This window comes from Phacochoerus africanus, chromosome 1 (assembly GCF_016906955.1).
Source record: "Phacochoerus africanus isolate WHEZ1 chromosome 1, ROS_Pafr_v1, whole genome shotgun sequence".
Taxonomy (NCBI): domain Eukaryota; kingdom Metazoa; phylum Chordata; class Mammalia; order Artiodactyla; family Suidae; genus Phacochoerus; species Phacochoerus africanus.
Genome location: NC_062544.1, coordinates 115,076,835 through 115,096,336, shown reverse-complemented (window position 1 = coordinate 115,096,336; position 19,502 = coordinate 115,076,835). Strand labels below are relative to the sequence as shown.

General features: G+C 39.4%; 1 protein-coding gene across 17 annotated transcripts in view; it reads left to right on the top strand.

Moving 5' to 3' along the window:
• PBRM1 (polybromo 1) overlaps positions 1-19,502 on the top strand; it is a 128,872-nt gene that overhangs the window by 21,903 nt on the left and 87,467 nt on the right. For 12 of the 17 annotated variants that reach the window (XM_047776354.1, XM_047776372.1, XM_047776362.1 and 9 more), the window contains exons 6-11: positions 7,377-7,493; positions 12,155-12,223; positions 13,232-13,330; positions 13,873-13,958; positions 17,931-18,026; positions 19,301-19,392. In XM_047776354.1, coding sequence (XP_047632310.1) covers positions 7,377-7,493; positions 12,155-12,223; positions 13,232-13,330; positions 13,873-13,958; positions 17,931-18,026; positions 19,301-19,392 — 559 coding nt within the window. The remainder of the gene's footprint in view (positions 1-7,376; positions 7,494-12,154; positions 12,224-13,231; positions 13,331-13,872; positions 13,959-17,930; positions 18,027-19,300; positions 19,393-19,502) is intronic. The other 5 variants (XM_047776411.1, XM_047776381.1, XM_047776462.1 and 2 more) reach the window with 1 other exon arrangement.

Here is a 19,502-nt window from a genome sequence, read left to right as displayed (position 1 = left end):
CCAAAACTATGTTGAATAGTAGTGGTTAGAATGGACATCCTTGTCTTGTTTCTGATCTTAGTGGGAATTCTTTCAGCTTTTCACCATTGAGAATGATGTTAGCTATGGGATTGTCCTATATAGCCTTTATTATGTTGAGGTAGGTTCCCTCTATGCCCACTTGTTGGCGGTTTTTTTTTTTTTTTTTAATCAGAAATGGGTGTTGGGTTTTGTCAAAAACTTTTTCTGCATCTATTGAAAGGATCATAGGGTTTTTATTCTTCAGTTTGTTAATATGTGTATCACATTGATTTGCAGATATTGAAAATTCCTTGCATCCCTGGGATAAATCCCACTTGAACATGGTGTACAATCCTTTTAATGCATTGATAGATTTTGTTTGCTAGTATTTTGTTGAGGATTTTTGCATCTATGTTCATCAGTGATACTGGTCTGTAATTTTCTTGTTTTGTGTTACCTTTGTCTGCTTTTGTTATCAGAGTGGTGGTGGTCTCATAGAATGAGTTTGGGAGTGTTCCTTCCTCTGCAATTTTTTCGAATAGTTTCAGAAGACTGGGTGTTAACTCTTCTCTAAATTTTTGATAAAGCACATCTGTGAAGCCATCTGGTCATGGAGTTTTGTTTGTTGAAAATTTTCTGTTGTTGTCTTTTTTTTTTAGGGCCACACCCGCAGCATATGGAAGTTACCAGGCTAGGGATCGAATTGAAGCTGTAGCTGCCAGCCTTCACTCAGCCACAACAATGCGGGATCCAAGCCATGTCTATGACCTACACTGCAGCTCACGGCAAGGCCGGATCCCTAACCCACTGAGTGAGGTCAGGAATCAAATCCACAACCTCACAGATACTAGTCAGGTTCATTAACCACTGAGCCACAATGGGAACTCCTCTTGGAAGTTTTTTAATCACAGTTTCAATTTCAGAACTTGTGATTGGTCCGTTCATCTTTTCCACTGCATCTTGGTTTAGTCTTGGAAGATTGTATTTTTCTTGGAATTTGTCCATTTCTTCTGGGTTGTCTGTTTTATTGGCATATAGTGGCTTGTATTTCTATGATGTCCATTGTAATTTCTCCTTTTTTGTTTCTAATTTTATTGATTTGAGTCCTCTCTTTTTTTTTTTTTTTTTGATGAGTCTGGCTAAGGGTTTATCAATTTTGTTCATCTTTTCAACGAGCCAGCTTTTAGTCTCATTGATCTTTTCCAAGGTTTTCTTCATTTCTATTTCATTAATTTTTGCTCTGATCTTTATGATTTCTTTCCTTCTGCTAACTTTGGGTTTGTCTGTTTATCTTTCTCTAGTTGCTTTAGGTGTAAAGTTAAGTTGTTTATTTGAGATTTTTCTGGTTTCCTAAGGTAGGCTTGTATTGCTATAAACTTCCCTCTTAGACCCGCTTTTGCTGCACTCCATAGGTCTTGGATTGTTGTGTCTTTGTTGTCATTTGCTTCTAGGTATTTTTTAATTTCCTCTTTTTTCTTTCTTTTTTTTCTTTTTTGCCATTTCTTGGCCCTCTCCCACGGCATATGGAGGTTCCCAGGCTAGGGGTTGAATTGGAGCTGTAGCCACCAGCCTATGCCAGAGCCAGAGCAACTCGGGATCCAAGCCACGTCTGCGACCTACACCACAGCTCATGGCAACGCCATACTGTTAACCCACTGAGCAAGGCCAAGGCTCAAACCCGCAACTTGAGTTCCTAGTCAAATATGTTAACCACTGAGCCACGACGAGAACTCCTATTTTTCTCTTTGATTTTTTAAGTGATCCATTGGTTGTTTAGTAGCACACTATTTAGTCTCCACATGTTAGTGTTTTTGCAGTTTTGTTTCTTAGTGATTTCCAGTTGTGTAGCCTTGTAGTCAGAAAAGATACCTGATGTGATTTGTTTTCTTAAATTTACTGAGGCTTGATTTGCGGCCCAATATGTGATCAATTGTAGAGAATGCTCTGTGTGCACTTAAGAATGTGTATTCTGCTGCTGTTGGATGGAATGTTCTATAAATATCTGTCAAGTCTATTTGGTGTAATGCATCATTTAAGGCCTGTGTTTCCTTGTTGATTTTCTCTCTGGATGATCTGTCCATTGCTGTGAGTGGGGTGTTAAAGTCCCCCCCTCTTACCGTGTTATCATGAGTTTCTCCATTTGAGGTCATTAGCAGTTGCCTTATATATTGAGGTGATCCTATGTTGGGTGCTACTCCAGATTTCTGTTTGCATGGAATACTTTCTTCCATCCTCTCATTTTCAATTTGTGTGTGTCCCTAGAGCTGAAGTGGGTCTCTTGAAGACAACATATATATGGGTCTTGTTTTTGTATCCGTTCAGCCAGTCTGTGTCTTTTGGTTGGGGCATTTAGTCCATTTACATTTAAGGTAATTATTGACATGTATGTTCTTATTGCCATTTTATTAACTGTTTTGGATTTGGATTTGTTGTTTCTTTTTTCTTCCCTTCTTGTTCTCTCCTCTTGTGGTTTGATGACTATCTTTAGTGTTGTGTTTGGATTGCTTTTTGTGTGTGTGTGTCTATCTATTGTAGATTTTTGGTTTGCAATTACCATGAAGTTTTGATATAGGAGCCTGTATATATATATATGTGATTATTGTTGGTCTCTTAATTGCAAATGCATCTCCATTATCCTCCATTTGTACCCTCCTTTTCTCATGATTTCTGATTTCGATAACATATTTGTGTGTGGATGATCTCCTACCTTTACTATATTTGTGTGTGGATGATCTTTGGTCTTTTTTGCCATTTCTTTCTTTCTTTTTTTTTTTTTTTGTCTTTTTGCTATTTCTTGGGCCGCTCCCGTGGCATATGGAGGTTCCCAGGCTAGGGGTCGAATTGGAGCTGTAGCCACTGGCCTATGCCAGAGCCACAGCAACGCGGGATCCGAGCCACGTCTGCAACCTACACCACAGCTCACGGCAACGCTGGATCCTTAACCCACTGAGCAAGGCCAGGGACCGAACCCGCAACCTCATGGTTCCTACTCAGATTCATTAACCACTGTGCCACGATGGGAACTCCTGCCATTTCTTTTTTGCCTTTACTGGTGAGCCTTCTCATTTGTAATATTTTTGGTTTCTAGTTGTGGCCTTTTTTTTTTTTTCCAACTAGGAGAATTTCCGTTAGTATTTGTTGTAAAGCTGGTTTGGTGGTGCTGAATTCTCTTAGATTTTGCTTGTCTGTAAAGCTTTTGATTTTTCCTTGCTGGGTAGAGTAATCTTGATTGGAGTGTTTTTTCCTTTCATCAATTTAAGTATATCATGCCACTCCCTTCTGGCCTTCAGGGTTTCTGCTGAAAAGTCAGCCATTCCATAGTTGCTTTCATTATTTTCTCTTTGTCTTTAACTTTGGTCACATTGATTAACATGTGTCTTGGGGTGTTCCTCCTTGGGTTTATTTTATATGGTACTCGTTGTGCTTCCTGGATTTGAGTGAGTGATTCTTTTCCCATGTTAGGGAAGTTTTCAGCTATCATCTCTTCAAATATTTTCTGTGGTCCTTTCTCTCTCTCTTCTCTTAGAACCCTTATAATATAGATGTTGGTGCATTTAACATTGTCCGAGAGTTCTCTTAGACTGTGTTCTTTTCTTTTTTTATTTTTTAGGGCCACACGTGTGGCATATGGAAATTCCCAGGCCAGGGGTTGAATCAGCACTACAGCTGCTGGCCTACAACACAGCCACCATGACGTGGGATCCAAGCCACATCTGCGACCTGCACTACAGCTCATGGCAGTGCTGGATCCTTAACCCACTGAGTGAGGCCAGGAATCAAACCTGCATCCTTATGGATACTAGTCAGATTTGTTTCTGCTAAGCCACGACAGGAACTCCCTCTACTTGCTTAATCTTTAAATCTTGTATTTCTTTGTTCAGTGTTTCTTGTAATTTATCAATCTTGGCCTCCAGTTTATTACCAGGGTCTTGAATCATCTTCACTGTCATTAGTCTAAAGTCTTTTTCATGGAGGTTGGTAATCTCCAGATCACTTAGCTGTTTTACTGGGGTTTTTTGCTTGTTTCTTTATCTGAGTCATAATTCTCTACCTTTTCATTTTGTATAGGTTTTTGGCATGGTCTCCTTTTTGCAGACAATAGGGTTGTAGCCTCATGTTTCTGATGTCTGTCCCTCTTGTGGCTGAAGTTGGTACGGGGCCTTACTGTAGGCTTTCTGATGGTAAGGACTGGTGCCTGCCTGCTCATAGGTGGAGCTGATTCTTATCCCTCTGGTTGGTGGGGCTCTGTCTCTGGGTGTAATTAGAGGCGGCTGTGTGCCTGGGGGGTCTTTTGAGATCCTGTTTGTTGATGGGTGGTGCTGTGTTCCCACCTGGTTTGTTGTTTGGCCTGGAGCTTCTCAGCCCTGATGGGTGGGGCCAGATTTTCCCAAAATGGCCACCTCTAGAGGAGTTCAAGCTGATGATTATTCCCAAGACCTTTTCCTCCAATGTCCTTCCCCCACAATGAACCACCATCACCCCCCATTTTCCCAGGAGATCCTCCAAGAATGCAGACAAGTCTGTCCCAGATTCCTATGGAGTCTCTGCTTTGCCCTGGGACCTGTGCCTTTTAAGAGTGGCATTTCCATTTCTTCTAGTCCCATGGAGCAGCTGTGCACAAGTCCCACTGGCCCTCAACTCCAAATGCTCTGGGAGTGCCTCCTCCCAGTGTCAGACATCCAGGTGTAGGGACTTGACATGGGGCTCAAAACTCTTACTCCCGTGGTTGAGCCTCTGCAATATAGTTACTTTCCAGGCTGTGGGTCACCCATCTCGTGGGTATGGGTTTGCTTATATCAGGTAATCACCCCTCTTGCCATCTTGATGTGATTTCCTCTTTGTCTTCTAGAGTACGATACCTTTTTTGATAGTTTCTAGTCTGTTTTTTTGAAGGTTGTTTAGCAGTTGGTTGTAATTTTGTTGCTTTCATGACAGAAGGTGAGCTCCAGTCCTTCTACTCTGCCATCTTAAGCCCATCTAAATCAACTATACTTTTAATTTAAAAAAAAAAGAGGTAAAAGAGCAGTAAAGGGAATTTCATCTCTCTTCTGCAGCTAAATGGTAAGATACCAAAAGCAGAGTGTTCCCCTTTCTTCCCTAAGTTACCTAGACAAGCCTTGTGCTGAAACTCCCAACACCGAAAGGAGCAGTGGTGGATGAATTTCAAAAAAATGGTATTTCTTGGATTCTCAAAATCTAGTTTCTAGGCAGCTTGTCAATTTCTTTTAGGAATTAAATGATTGGAATTAAGTAGAAGGCAGTTAACTAGGGGTTCCCTAGAATTTCACTATCTGACATTCCTAAAGGAGTAACAGCTTAAGCCAGGCTTTCTTGGGTAGAACGTTACCTACAGAGGGGTCGGCCTTATTATAGGCCTCCAGGGTTCTACTCAAAAAATGAAAATGACTGCATTTAGGACTTGCCTGTGTTTCTTTTGGTAGGAAATTGGGAGAATCTTGCCCATTCATAATTAAACCTCCTAAGCTTCTTTCTAACCCTAAGTTATTTGTGAAGGAATAAGGAATTTTCAAGCTTCTCATTTTAAAACTAAGAATAGGAGTTCCTATTGTGGCTCAGAGGGTTAAAAATCCAACAGTCTCCGAGACAATGTAGGTTCAATCCCTGGCCTTGCTCACTGGGTTAAGGATCCAGTATTGCTGCAAGCTGCAGCCTGATGCAGCTCAGATCAGGTGTGTCTGTGGCTATGGTGTAGGCTTGCAACACCGATTTAACCCCTAGCCCAAGAAACTTCCACACACCACAGGTATGACCATAAAATGAAAGAAAAAAAAAGCTATTTCCTTGGACACCACAAAAAAGGAAAATCACAGGCCATTATTACTGGCATTTTCCCAATTGTGAAAATAAGTTATATGAATGCATTCACACATCCTGCTCACTTTGTCGTCTGCAGCATGTTTCTCAAATAGGTGGTTGGATTGGGAGGAGAGGAATCTTGGCTATGGTATATAACTCTCCTCTGTGAAGCTAATTCTGTGGTGCTGTTTTAAGTAGTAAGTAAATGACTTAAATGTGGATGTTTTAGTTTGCTTTCATTAGTCCTATGTTGGTTCTCTAAGCTTATGTGGTTGAGGAGTCTCAGCTATTCACATGCCTTATATGTTAAATATTTACTTTTTGTCTGTTATTTGCTGGACACTGTGCAGTCAGGCCCAAGAGATGTGAGTGCCCTGTCTGTGGAGTTAATACTGAACTTCACAGTTGAAACTGTACTAAAAAGACTTTTTGTTGGATTAGGACAAAAATACTAGTGCTTTTATGATTTAAACCAGAATTAACCATTAATCTTTACCTTATATGTACAAAACACGTTTTGGACTTGAAGTACCACTTAATATAAACCTTGACTGAGATATCCCATTTCTGACTGTAGAAACTGCTTCACACTTAGACTCTCCCTGGTCAAGTACTCTTTGGGGCATATACTTTCCCACATTGAAACCATGACTAAAGTAGGAGTAAGCCAGCCAATCTGAAGAGCAAAGGTAATGTTCATCAACTGGCTTATCTCTGTTCAGTTTTGCTGTAACTTCAATTCTGTTGTTTGATCTGGCAGAACACCACATGGTTACAAGTATATAGTTCCCGGGAGTTCCTGTGATAAGTGGCAACAAATCCAGCTAGTACCCATGAGGATGCACGTTCAATCCCTGACCTCGCTCTTTGGGTTAAGGATCCGGTGTTGCTGTGAGCAGGGTCACAGACGTGGCTCCAATTTTGTGTGGCTGTGGCATAGGCCAGCAGCTGTAGCTCCAGTTTGGCCCCTAGCCTGGGAACTTCCATATGCCGCAAGTGCATCCCTAAAAAGCAAAAAAAAAAAGTATGTAGTTCCAAAACTACGTAGTTGTTCTATCTGAATACCAAGATTTTAGTAGATATGCACAGCAGTTATAGAAATGGCCAGATATCATGGGGCATGTTTTCTTTGTCTCAGTTACTCAGACCATTAAAAGGTACACATTCCAATCATTTCACATGGATGGCACTCGAACTTCACTGTTACGGTGTTTACTGTGGAATAGAGTTCAGTAAAAGGACCTGATTCAAATGATTTAGTTACTGAAATGTTATGAGGAACCTCATAAGTTTCATATATGCTATTCTGGTTTTTTCTTTATTGTTTTATTTTTATTCTCACATAAGCATTTCTGAGAGTATAACCCCCATGCCCAGCATCACAGCATTTCTGTGGTATTCTTGAAACTTGTACTTAAAATAAATACCGTTTAGAAGTTGCTCTTTTGAATTAGATTTAAAATTTTAGAAGCTAATTAGTATCAGCATTTATTTTTGGATTTCTCTCACAAAATAGTTACTTCTCCCCTCTCTCATTCCTCACAACCCCCACCTCCCAGTCTTCTCCAGGTTACTTGAAGGAGATCCTGGAGCAGCTTCTTGAAGCCATAGTTGTAGCCACAAATCCATCAGGACGTCTCATTAGTGAACTTTTTCAGAAACTGCCTTCTAAAGTGGTAAGTGATGCAGTTAAAAACATATCGATTAAAGTGTTTGATTTTTCTTAAGTACTTCAAAAATTTTATTAGTTCTTTGTAAATAAAGTAAGGTTAATAAGGTATTAGAGGTAGCCAAGACATCCTCCTCATTGCCTCAACATCAAGCATATAAAATATGTTCTATCATTTTACTTTAGAAAGTTGTAGACTTTTTTTAAAATTGTGTTTTTTGCTTTTTTGATTGGTAATTCTTTTTTTTTTTATTTTATTTTATTTTCCCACTGTACAGCAAGGGGGTCAGGTTATCCTTACATGTATACATTGCAATTACATTTTTCCCCCAGCCTTTCTTCTGTTGCAACATGAGTATCTAGACAAAGTTCTCAATGCTATTCAGCAGGATCTCCTTGTAAATCTATTCTAAGTTGTGTCTGATAAGCCCAAGCTCCCGATCCCTCCCACTCCCTCCCCCTCCCATCAGGCAGCCACAAGTCTCTTCTCCAAGTCCATGATTTTCTTTTCTGAGGAGATGTTCATTTGTGCTGGATATTAGATTCCAGTTATAAGTGATATCATATGGTATTTGTCTTTGTCTTTCTGGCTCATTTCACTCAGTATGAGATTCTCTAGGTCCATCCATGTTGCTGCAAATGGCATTATGTCATTCTTTTTTATGGCTGAGTAGTATTCCATTGTGTATATATACCACATCTTCCGAATGAAGATTGGTAATTCTTAACTGGTAAAATAAGCACCTAAATTAAACCTTTTATTTACGAAAGAGAGGAAACAGAATCTCTGCTCAGGAGACAAAGTGAGAGGAAGATAAATGAGTTCTTCCTCACTTAGTTCTCTTTGATCTGGTGATGGAGAAGAGAGAAATCTTAGAATTAATTACTCTTCTACTACAAAGAGGAACTTTTTTCTAGACCACTGAAACCCTTTAAAAGTGCTAGGGCCCCTTCACACTCAAGAAGCAATTAACATAACTAAAGGTCCCCTTTAACCTGTGGAGCTACGAAAATTTCCATGGCCTCAGCATTCTTACATTTCTAGACAAGGATAAACTTTCAGAAGTACTCTACTCTAGCGCTTAACTCCACTGTGATCATTTTCTTTTGTATCTATCCCTTAAGGACAAGGACTGTGACATATTTTCTTTTGTGTCCCTGCTGTGTCATTGGAACCCAGCATGTCAGGTTTATAAGAAGTGCTTGGGGTTTTTTTGTTTGTTTGTTTTTAATGGTCGCACCCATGGCATATGGAGTTCCTGGGCCAGAGAGTGAATCTAAACTGCAGCTTTGACAACACCAGATGCTTTACCCCACTGCACCAGGACAGGGAGTAAACCTGTGCCTCAGCAGTAACCTGAGCTGCTGCAATTGGATTCTTAACCCACTGCGCCACAGTGGGAACTCCAAGAAATATTTATTTAATAATGAGTGGCATGTAGCTTTCCCCATCAGTCATTCAGTAAGACTAGTTATTTACAACATGATTAGTTGTAGGACAGTTATGATATTAGAAATACAGTGTGACCACTACTGTCCTAAGTGTGGATCTGATTAGAAAAATACAATAATTACATGGGTCATATGTTTAAAATTTTAAGAAAGGAGGAGTTCCCACTGTGGCACAGTGGGATTGGCAGCATCTTTGCAGTGCCAGGATACAGGGTCAATCCTCAGCACAGCAGGTTAAAGGATCTGGTGTTGCTGCAGCTGCAGCGTAAGTCACAACTGCAGCTCAGGTCTAATCCCTGGCCCAGAGCTCCATATGCTACAGAGTGGCCAAAAAAAAAGTTTAAGAGAAAAATGGTAAGATTCTTCAGAAATGGAGTTCCTGTCATGGCTCAGTGGTTAACGGATCCAACTGGGAACCACGAGGTTGCGAGTTCGATCCCTGGCCTTGCTCAGTGGGTTAAGGATCTGGCGTTGCTGTGAGCTGTGGTGTAGGTCGCAGACGCAGCTCGGATCTGGCGTGGCTGTGGCTGTGGCATAGGCCGGCGGCTACAGCTCCGATTAGAGCCTTAGCCTGGGAACCTCCATATGCTGCGAGTGTGTCCCTAGAAAAGACAAAAAGACACATAAGAAAAAATTTTTCCTCAAAAATGAAACATAGAATTACCATACGAGAGAGTTTTCTGCTCAGTGGAAACAAATCTAGCTAGTACCCATGCAGATTCAGGTTCGATCCCTGGCTTTGCTCAGTGAGTCAGAGATCCAACATTGCCATGAGCTGTGATGTAGGTTGCGGTCGAGGCTCAGATTCTGAGTTGTTGTGGCTGTGGCATACACCGGCACCTGTAGCTCCGATTTGGCCCCCTAGCCTGGGAAAAAAGAATTACCGTATGATCCAGCAATTCTGCTTTGGGTGTATTCCCAAAGGAAGTGAAAGCAAGGTCTTAAAGAAATATTTGTACCACTATGTTCATAGCAGTATTATTCATAATAGCTGAAAATTGGAAGCAACCAAAGTGTCCCTTTTCATGTAAATGGATAAATAAAATGTGGTATGTACACTAAATGGAGTATTACTCAGTTTTTAAAAAGAATGAAATTCTGACCCATACTGTAATAAGAATAAACCCTAAGGGAGCTCCCCTGGTGGCACAGCAAGTTAAGGATCTGGTGGTGTCACTGCTGTGGTGTGAGTTCCATCCCTGTTCCCATGCAGGGAATGCAGGGACTTCTGTCTGCTGCAGGTGTGGCCAAAAAAAAAAAAAAATTGCCCTGAACACACTATGCTAAATGAAATAAGCAAGGCACAAAAGAACAAATATCATATGATTCCTCTTTTAGGAGGTACTTAAGAGTAGTCAGATTCACAGAGAAAGTCAAATTGTGGTTTCAGGGGATAGCAGGAAGAGAAGGTGGAGAGTTATTTAATTGGCATGGAATTTTAGTTTGGGAAGATGAAAAGTTTTGGAGATGGTCAATGCTGGTGGTTGGAGATAATGTGAGTGTATTTAATGCCACTGAACTGTACACTTAAAATGGTTAAATGGTAAATTTTGTGTATATTTTACCACAATAAGGAAATAAGAAAAGAGCACAGTCTACTCAGGATTTATTCCTACTCTGCATGAGATAATTACGGGTCAAGCTACCAAGGGTGATTTGGAGAAGTAAAACTTTACTCCCATGTTCCCATATTCTGGGAGAGTTTTAAGGGATACCAAGCAGCAGGAGGTGATTAGAGAAAGCTAGGTTCCAATTGGTCCCTTGGGGTGTGACAGTATCAAAGACAAGGACTGAGACCTGGAAAGGTCAGCTCTTTTTTTTTTTTTTTTTTTTTCCAGGGCCACATCTGCATTTGGAAGTTCCCAGGCTAGGGGTCGAATGGGAACTGCACCTGCTGGCCTGTACCATAGCAACAGCAACAGCAGATCTGAGCTCTATTTGCAGCCTACACCACAGCTCATGGCAACCTCGGTTCCTTAACCCACTGAGCAAGGCCAGGAGTTGAACCTGCACCTTTATGGATACTAGTCGGGTTTGTAACCGCTGAGCCACGATGGGAACTCTGGGAGGGCAGTTTTTACCTTTCCTTTATAAATCTTTCCCAAGTGAGATTGTCTAAGTGGGAAACGTAGTTTGAGAGTACATGGGACAAAAGCTTAGATAATGCTCTACCCTAGCCTAGATGGACCTGCTGTAACTTGTTTTCTGACAGAAAAGGGGCAGGAAATGGGTTTGATCTAAGCAGGGAAAGGAATAGGGTTAAGAAAACAGGGAGGGACAAGCCCAGGGAATCAGATGAGGTAAAGCATCTCTGAGATCATCCCTTCAGTCTAGTAATTGAGTGACAGTAGTGCCTCTTGTTGTTACTATTGTTTTTATTTTTTGGGTCTCCAAGGATTTGAATAGGTAGGAAAAGCCTGAAGAGCATAGTCGGCCTCCCCCTGACACTTCTCCTTGCTAAAGAGACCAACTTTTAGGTTTTGGTCTTCTTTGATTATTTTCTCCAAGGAACAAAACCTGTAGGAAAGACTCAGGGCAGTGAATGCACTACAGGCTTTATGAAGTGCTTCAAGGATATTCTTCTAACATGTTGATTTTTTTTTTTCTCTTAGTATTTGATAAGGTATCAGAAATTGTTTATAATTTTGCTATTTCTTTACCATAGTTTCATTGAAAATGTGGCTTATTTTGAAATAATTATTTTGACCGAAATAAGTAGAAGCATTAAGGTAAACATAAAGCTAAAAATTCTTAACAGTCCAACTTCTTAAAAATCCTTAGTATCTTATATGAAATAGGATATAATTATGTCATTTAGATTGATAAAAGAGCCTGTAATAAGCCCTTCAAAAATGTTCCTCTACTTCATTTCCAGGAATAAATGTCTTGGGACTTTAAATTTAAAATTTGTGTGATCTAGGAACTTATAAATTTTTAAAACATTAAATTGTGATATATTAGTTATATATATAGTGATAATTACCAAATACTAACTTTAAAATCCTGTAACATGTTATTGGATATCTCATGAAGCTTGTAAAAGTCAAATGCTTTCTTCTTCAAATATAACAAACAGTATGCTGTACAGTTGTGTCTTTAGCCTTGCATCTCACAGAACTGCTAATTGATTAAGCAACTGATTGTCAGTATACTTCCTTGTTTTCTCATTAGCTGGATATTTTCACTTACTAAGCGTGCCTGGGTTTTGTCTTCTAGCAATATCCTGACTATTATGCAATAATTAAGGAGCCTATAGATCTCAAGACCATTGCCCAGAGGATACAGGTATGAATGTGACCATATGTAAATAGATGTGGTTTAAGACAGATTGGCCTGTGGTTTTCTGTAGGAGCTTTTAGTGACCAGGGAAGCAGCTAAGGGGTTATTAGCAATATAATGTGATCAAATTAGAGATATTGCTAAGTATAGTTTGGAGGAGGTAGCATAATGCTGCTTTTGTGCTTTTTCTGTAGGAGGGAAAGTGAAATTTCATTGGCATAGTAAGTCTTGATCTTAGGACAGAAATGAAAGAGCATGGTCATGGACATTTCTGAGTGTCAAAGATACATTGGCAGTAAAAGCTTTGTTTTGTATATTTTTCTCCTTCCAAATTGTTTTAGGATATCTCTGAGTAAGTTACCTATGACAGACATTAAGAGTGTGAGTAAGGTCAGTGAAAATAAAGACTTTGTTTTCTTCAGGTGCCTCCTTCTTTGTCTCTTCAGCAGTAATAGCAGCAACTAACAATCACCTCAAATTGCTAGGTGTTTGCTAATATGTATTAGTTAATTAATTTTTACAACACCTCTGTGAGGTAGATACTGTTATTATTCCTGTTTCACAGATAAGAAAACTGAAACACAGATGGTAAGTCACTTGCCTGAGCCATCAACTAATGAGAAGAATTAGGGTTTGAATGCAGATGGTTTGGCTCCAAAGACTGTGCTTATTATGAATCAGTATTCATGAAGTACTTAGAACAATGTGATTGGCACAGGGTAAACCCTATATGTTTGCTAAGTAAAACAACTTTTATCTTAATTTGATTTTTTTTTTAAGTTTTAAGTTGTTTTTATGACAGTAATATAGGTCTGGTATTGTTACCTACTTCAAAAGCATTTCTGTAAATGGACAGTAGTAGTAATTTATAAAAAAAGGTGAGTTTATATATTGTTCACGTGTACTTTCCAATAACGTATTAACATATAGCAGTTTAAAATTATATGGAGTTCTTTTTTGTTAAAGGTCATACTGATGATAAGAGGAATTGTTATATTTTGTTGTTTACTATAGAATGGAAGCTACAAGAGTATTCATGCAATGGCCAAAGATATAGATCTCCTAGCAAAAAACGCCAAAACTTATAATGAGCCTGGTTCTCAAGTATTTAAGGTTAGTTTTGTTCTTTTCATTGATAAGAGTCGAGACCTTTATTTATATATATATGTAAAATGACTTCATTGAGATAAAATTTACATATCATACCTTTTACTCAAAGTGTATAGTTTAATGGCTTTTATATATTCACAGAATTGTACAGCCATCACCACAGTGAATTAGCAGTCATTCTCCATTTCTTCCCGACCTCCCCAACCCTAGGCATCCACCAGCCTACTTTCTGTCTCTGTGAATTTGCTTATTTCAGCATTTCGTTTAAATGGGATCATATAATTTTTGGTCCTTTGTGACTGGTAGCTGCCAGCCTACACCACATCCAGAGCAATGCCAGATCTGAGCTTCGTCTGTGACCTGCATCACAGCTCACAACAACACTGGATCCTTATCCCACTGAGTGAGGCCAGGGATTGAACCCACATCCTCATGGGTACCAGTTGGATTTGTTACCACTGAGCCATGACGGGAACTCCTGGGGGCATTTTAACTGTCCATTTTTTCTTTACTTTTTGTAATCTGAGTAATTTTAATCTTAACAGGATGCAAATTCTATCAAAAAAATATTTTATATGAAAAAGGCAGAAATTGAACATCATGAAATAACTAAGTCAAGCCTTCGAATGAGGTAAGTTGTATAAATGTCTAAAATCTTTAAGACTTTATTATTTGCCAAATTTTCTAGCTAGTGAAATCAGTATAGTAGAAAACAAGATATATGTTGCATTTCAAGATTATATTTACAGTTGGTAATATGATTCTGAAGAGAGTAGGGTTAACTCTTACCCAGTCCCTTCATTGTAGCTGAAGGGCTCTATTTAAAAAAAAAAAATTTAGGACTTAACACCACTTTATACTTTTGTTGCTTTATATAAATGCCTATATGTATTTGTGTATCATATTTACATGTAATATATATTCATATATAATATATATAATAAATATATGTATAGAATACCTTGGAGATTCTGGGGTTCCATTTCCAGACTACTACAATAAAACAAATATCATTAAAGTGAATCATGTGAAATTTTTGGTTTCCCGGTGCATTTAAAACTTATGTTCATACTATACTGTAGTTAAATGTGCAATAGCATAGGTCTAAAGAAACAATGTATATACCTTAATTTAAAAATACTCTGTTGGGGGAGTTCCTGTCATGGCTCAGAGGTTAATGAACCCAACTAGCATCCATGAGGATGCAAGTTCAATCCTTGGCCTCGCTCAGTGGGTTAAGGATCCATCATTGCCATGAGCTGTAGTGTAGGTCATAGATGCAGTTTGGATCCCATATTGCTGTCGCTGTGGTATAGGCTGTCACTACAGCTCCAATTAGAACCCCTAGCCTGGTAACCTCCATATGCCATAGGTGGAGACCTAAAATGACAAAAAAATTAAAAATTAAAAAAAAAATACTCTGCTGGAGTTCCTGCTGTGATGCAACAGAACCTTGGTGTGTCTGGAGCACTGGGATGCCGGTTCAATCTCTGGACTCGCACAGTGGGTTAAGGATCTGGCATTGCCACCACCTCTGATCCCTGGCCCAGGAACTCCGTGTGCTGTTGGGCAGCCAAAAACAGAAACAAAACAGAACAAAAATACTTTGTTACTTAAAAGTGCTAACCATCATCTTCAAGTTGTCATCTTTTTGCTGGTAGAGGGTCTTGCCTTGATGTTGATAGCTGTTGACTGATCAGGGTTGTGGTTGCTGAATGTTGGGGTGACTGTGCTAGTTTCTTAAAATAAGACAACAGTGAAGTTTGCTGCATCAGTTCACTCTTCTTTTCACTAATGATTTATCTGTAACATTTGATGCTGTTTGATAGCATTTTACTCAAAGGAGAACTTTCAAAATTGGAGTTAATCCTCTCAAATCCTGATGCTGCTTTATCAACTAAGTTTATATAATATTCTAAATCCTCTGTTGTTGTTTCAACAGTCTTCATAACATCTTCACCAGTAGATTCCATCCCAAGAAACCACTTTCTTTGTCCATATGAAGCAACTCTTAATGTTGAGGTTTTATCATGAGATTACAGCAGTTCAGACACATCTTCAGCCTCCACTTTTAGTTCTCATACTGTTTCTACCACATCTACAATTATTTCATCCATCGAAGTCTAAAACCTCTGAAAGTTACCCATAAAGGTTAAAAATTCACCTCTTTTAAACTCCTGTTAACGTTGATATTATGTCTTCTTCCCCTGAGTCACAAATGTTCTTAATGGCATTTAGAATGATGAATCCTTTCCAGAGAGTTTTTAATTGTATTTGCCCAAATACATCAGAGAAATCACTATCTGTGGCAGCTATAGCCTTATGAAATGTATTTCTTAAATAAAAGACTTACAAGTGTAAATTACTTCTCGAGGAGTTCCCATAGTGGCTCAGCAGGTTAAGAACCCTATGCTGTCTCTGTGAAGATGTGGGTTTGATCCCTGGCCTCACTCAGTGGGTTAAGGATCAGGTGTTGCCACAAGCTATGGTGTATGTCAGAGATGGGACTAAGATAAAATAAATTACTCCTTGGTCCATAGGCTGCAGAATTGATGTTGTGTCGGCAGGTATGAAAATAACATTAATCTTATACATTTCTGTTGGAGCTGTTGGGTGACCAGGTGTGTTTTCGATGAGCATTACTGTTTTGAGAGAAATCTTTTTTCCTGAGCAGTAGGTCTCAGAAAATGTAGATTTCATCAGCAGGCTTAAAATATTCAGTAAACCACATTGTAAACAGATTTGATGTCATCTAGGCTTTGTTGTTCCATTTATTGAGTACACACAGGATAGACTTAGCATAATTCATAAGGGTTCTAGGGGTTTTTTCGAATAGTAAATGAGTGTTGGCTTCAACTTAGTCACCAGCTGCATTTGCCCTTAACAAGAGAGTCAGCCTTTATCCTTTGAAGCTTTTAAACTAGACATTGACTTCTCTCTAGTTATGAAAGTCTTGGATGACATCTTCTAAGGTAGGTCTATTTCATCTGCATTGAAAATCTGTCATCTAGTATAGTACATTTATTAATTATTTTAGCTAAATCTTCTGGATGACTTACTGCACCTTCTATATTAGTGCTTGCTGCTTCACCTTGCACTTTTATATTTTAGAGATTACTTCTTTCCGTAAACCTCATGAACCAACCTCTGCTAGCTTCAGCTTTCCTTCTGCAGCTTCCTCACCTCTCTTAGCCTTCATGAAGTTGAAGAGAGGACCTTGGTCTGGGTTAGACTTTGTCTTAAGGGAATGTTGTGGTTGGTTTGACCTTCTGTTGAGACCACTAACTTTCTCCATGACAGCAATAAGGCTGTTTTATTTCCTTATCATTCGTGTGTTCACTGGAGTAGCACTTTTCATTTCCTTCAAGAACTTTTCCTTTGCATTCATAACATGGCTAACTGGCACAAGAGGCCAAGTTTACAGCCTGTCTCTGCTTTCAACATGCCTTCTTCACTGAGCTTAATCATTGGTAGCTTTTGATTGAAAGTGAGAGATGTGCAACCCTTCCTTTCCCTTGAATGATTAGAGGCCATTGTAGGGTTATTAATTGGCCTAATTTCAGTATTGTTGTGTCTCAAAAAATAGGCCTGAGGAAAGGGAGAAAGACATGGGAATGGCTGGTCATTGGAGCAGTCAGGACATGCAGCATTAAGTTTGCCATCTTATATGGGGTTTATGGCACCTCAGAACAGTAGTAACATCAGAGGTGACTGATCACAGATCACTACAACAAATATAATAATAATGAAAAATTTGAAATATTTAGAGAATTGCAAAAGTGTGATACAGAGACACAAAGTGAGCAAATGTTGTTGGAAAAATGACACCAATAGACTTGCTTGATGCAGGGTTGCCACAAACCTTGAATTTGTATCTGCAAAGTGCAGTAAGGCAGAGTGCAATAAAATGAGGTATGCCTATAGTATTATAGTATTTGTATATAATATATGCAAATATATTTACATTTGCAGTAAGAATATTTAGCCAGGTGTCAGGAGATGTCTCATTCTAGTTTGCTTTATGCTAGGACTGTGACTTTGAACAAGTCTTACTTCTGGGATTCCATTTCCTTGTACCTGAAATGGAAAGATTGGCTACTTTTTTTTTTTTTTTTTTCCAGGCCAGGGGTCACATCGCAACTGTAGCTGCTGGCCTATGCCATAGCCACAGCAATGCAAGATCCAGGCCAAGTCTGTGACCTACACCACAGCTCATGGCAACACTGGATCCTTTAACTCACTGAGCAAGGCCAGGGATCAAACAGGTGTCCTCATGGATACTAGTCGAGTTCATTACCACAGAGCCACAACCGGAATTCCTTGAGTGGCTCTTTTTAGAGCTCTCTTCTGACCCTGACATTTGATATGTTACCACATTCTCTGGTAGCTGCAGTGACCATAAATTGTCTGGGATCATTCCTAATGTACTCTTTTCCAGCATCGCAGATTTTGGAGCAAAGCCTGCTACACAGTAGAGGGTCAAAAGTAAATATTTAAGTGTTTCTATTTAGAAGAGAAGAAAATGGTTATTTCCTTTTTGTTTACTTAACATTCTGATTTCACCTGTCAGTTTTCTGAGTTTTTTAACCTTCTCTCTGGATAGGACTTCATCAAATTTGGTTGCAGCCAGGCTAACAAGTCCTTCGCACAGTAAAGGCAGCCTTGGTGAAGAGAGAAATCCCACTAGCAAGTATTACCGGTGAGAGAGAGTGTATTCAGTTTGAGAACTGACACGTTTATGAAAATAAGGATACTATTGTTTTGTTTTCTTTTTTTTTTCTTTTTTTTATCTTTGCTTACTTTTTGGCCGTACCATGTGGTGGCTTGATGAGAAATCTCAGTTCTCAGACCAGGGATCGAACAGCAGTGAAAGTTTCTCGAGTCCTAACCACTAAACTATCAGGAAACTCCCATGCTAGTGTTTTCTTAATGGTTGTCTTGAAGTAGTATTTTTGGATGTAATTGGATTATGAATATTTATTTCTTTTTTGCTTTTTAGGGCCACATCCATGGCATATGGAGGTTCCCAGGCTAGGAGTCAGATTGGACCTACAGCCTCAGGCCTACACCTGCGACCTACACCATAACTCATGGCAACACCAGGACCTTAGCCACTGAATAAGGCCAGGGATTGAGCCCAAATCCTCATGGATACCAGTTGGACGTGTTTCTGCTGAGCCACGACAGGAACTCCATGTAGTTGGATTATTATGAGAAATTTTTGTCAGATGCTTTTTTTTTTTTTTTTGTCTTTTTGCCATTTCTTGGGCCGCTCCCGCAGCATATGGAGGTTCCCAGGCTAGGGGTCTAATCGGAGCTGTAGCCGCCGGCCTACGCCAGAGCCACAGCAACGCAGGATCCGAGCCGCGTCTGCGACCTACACCACAGCTCACAGCAACGCCGGATTATTAACCCACTGAGCAAGGGCAGGGATCGAACCCGCAACCTCATGGTTCCTAGTCGGATTCGTTAACCACTGCGCCACGACGGGAACTCCCAGATGCTTATTTTAAAGGTATAGTAGGCGTGACCTCATCTCTGAGAAAAATGCTCAAGCAGGTAGTATTTAATGTTAACAGTAAAATGTGTGATGAAATAAAAGATTTTGTGTTCATAGTAGAATTTGTTTTCACTGTAAAATATGAGCATCTTTAGAATTCACCAGTAATTATGAATCTTTATTTTTCATAAAATAAGGGTAGTGCTGCATTTAAGTAAAAAAAAAATTGCATGTTAACCTGCTCTACACTTTCTATCCCTCCTCCTTCTTTTCTCAGAGAAAGAAATTTCGTCTTGGTTAAGATTGATCATGGGGAACATGAAAAGTAAAATTACAAAGATAAATTGAGGAGGCAGTGGAATAGAACCTTTTCTTTGTTGTGAATGCCTTGTTAACTGTTCCTATTTCCTATAACATAACCAAATTATTGTAAAATCTTTCCTTGCCTTCTAATTGCTTGTTTTTCTTTGTAGTAATAAAAGAGCAGTCCAAGGGGGTCGTTTATCAGCAATTACCATGGCACTTCAGTATGGCTCAGAAAGTGAAGAGGATGCTACTTTAGCTGGTAGGCATTGTGTTGTGACTAGTTAAGTGCTGTCTCAGTAGATCCTTCTGGTTAAGGAAAATTGCATTTACTTTGGTCTTGCTGCAAATTTGTTTCTGGAGTACAGTATC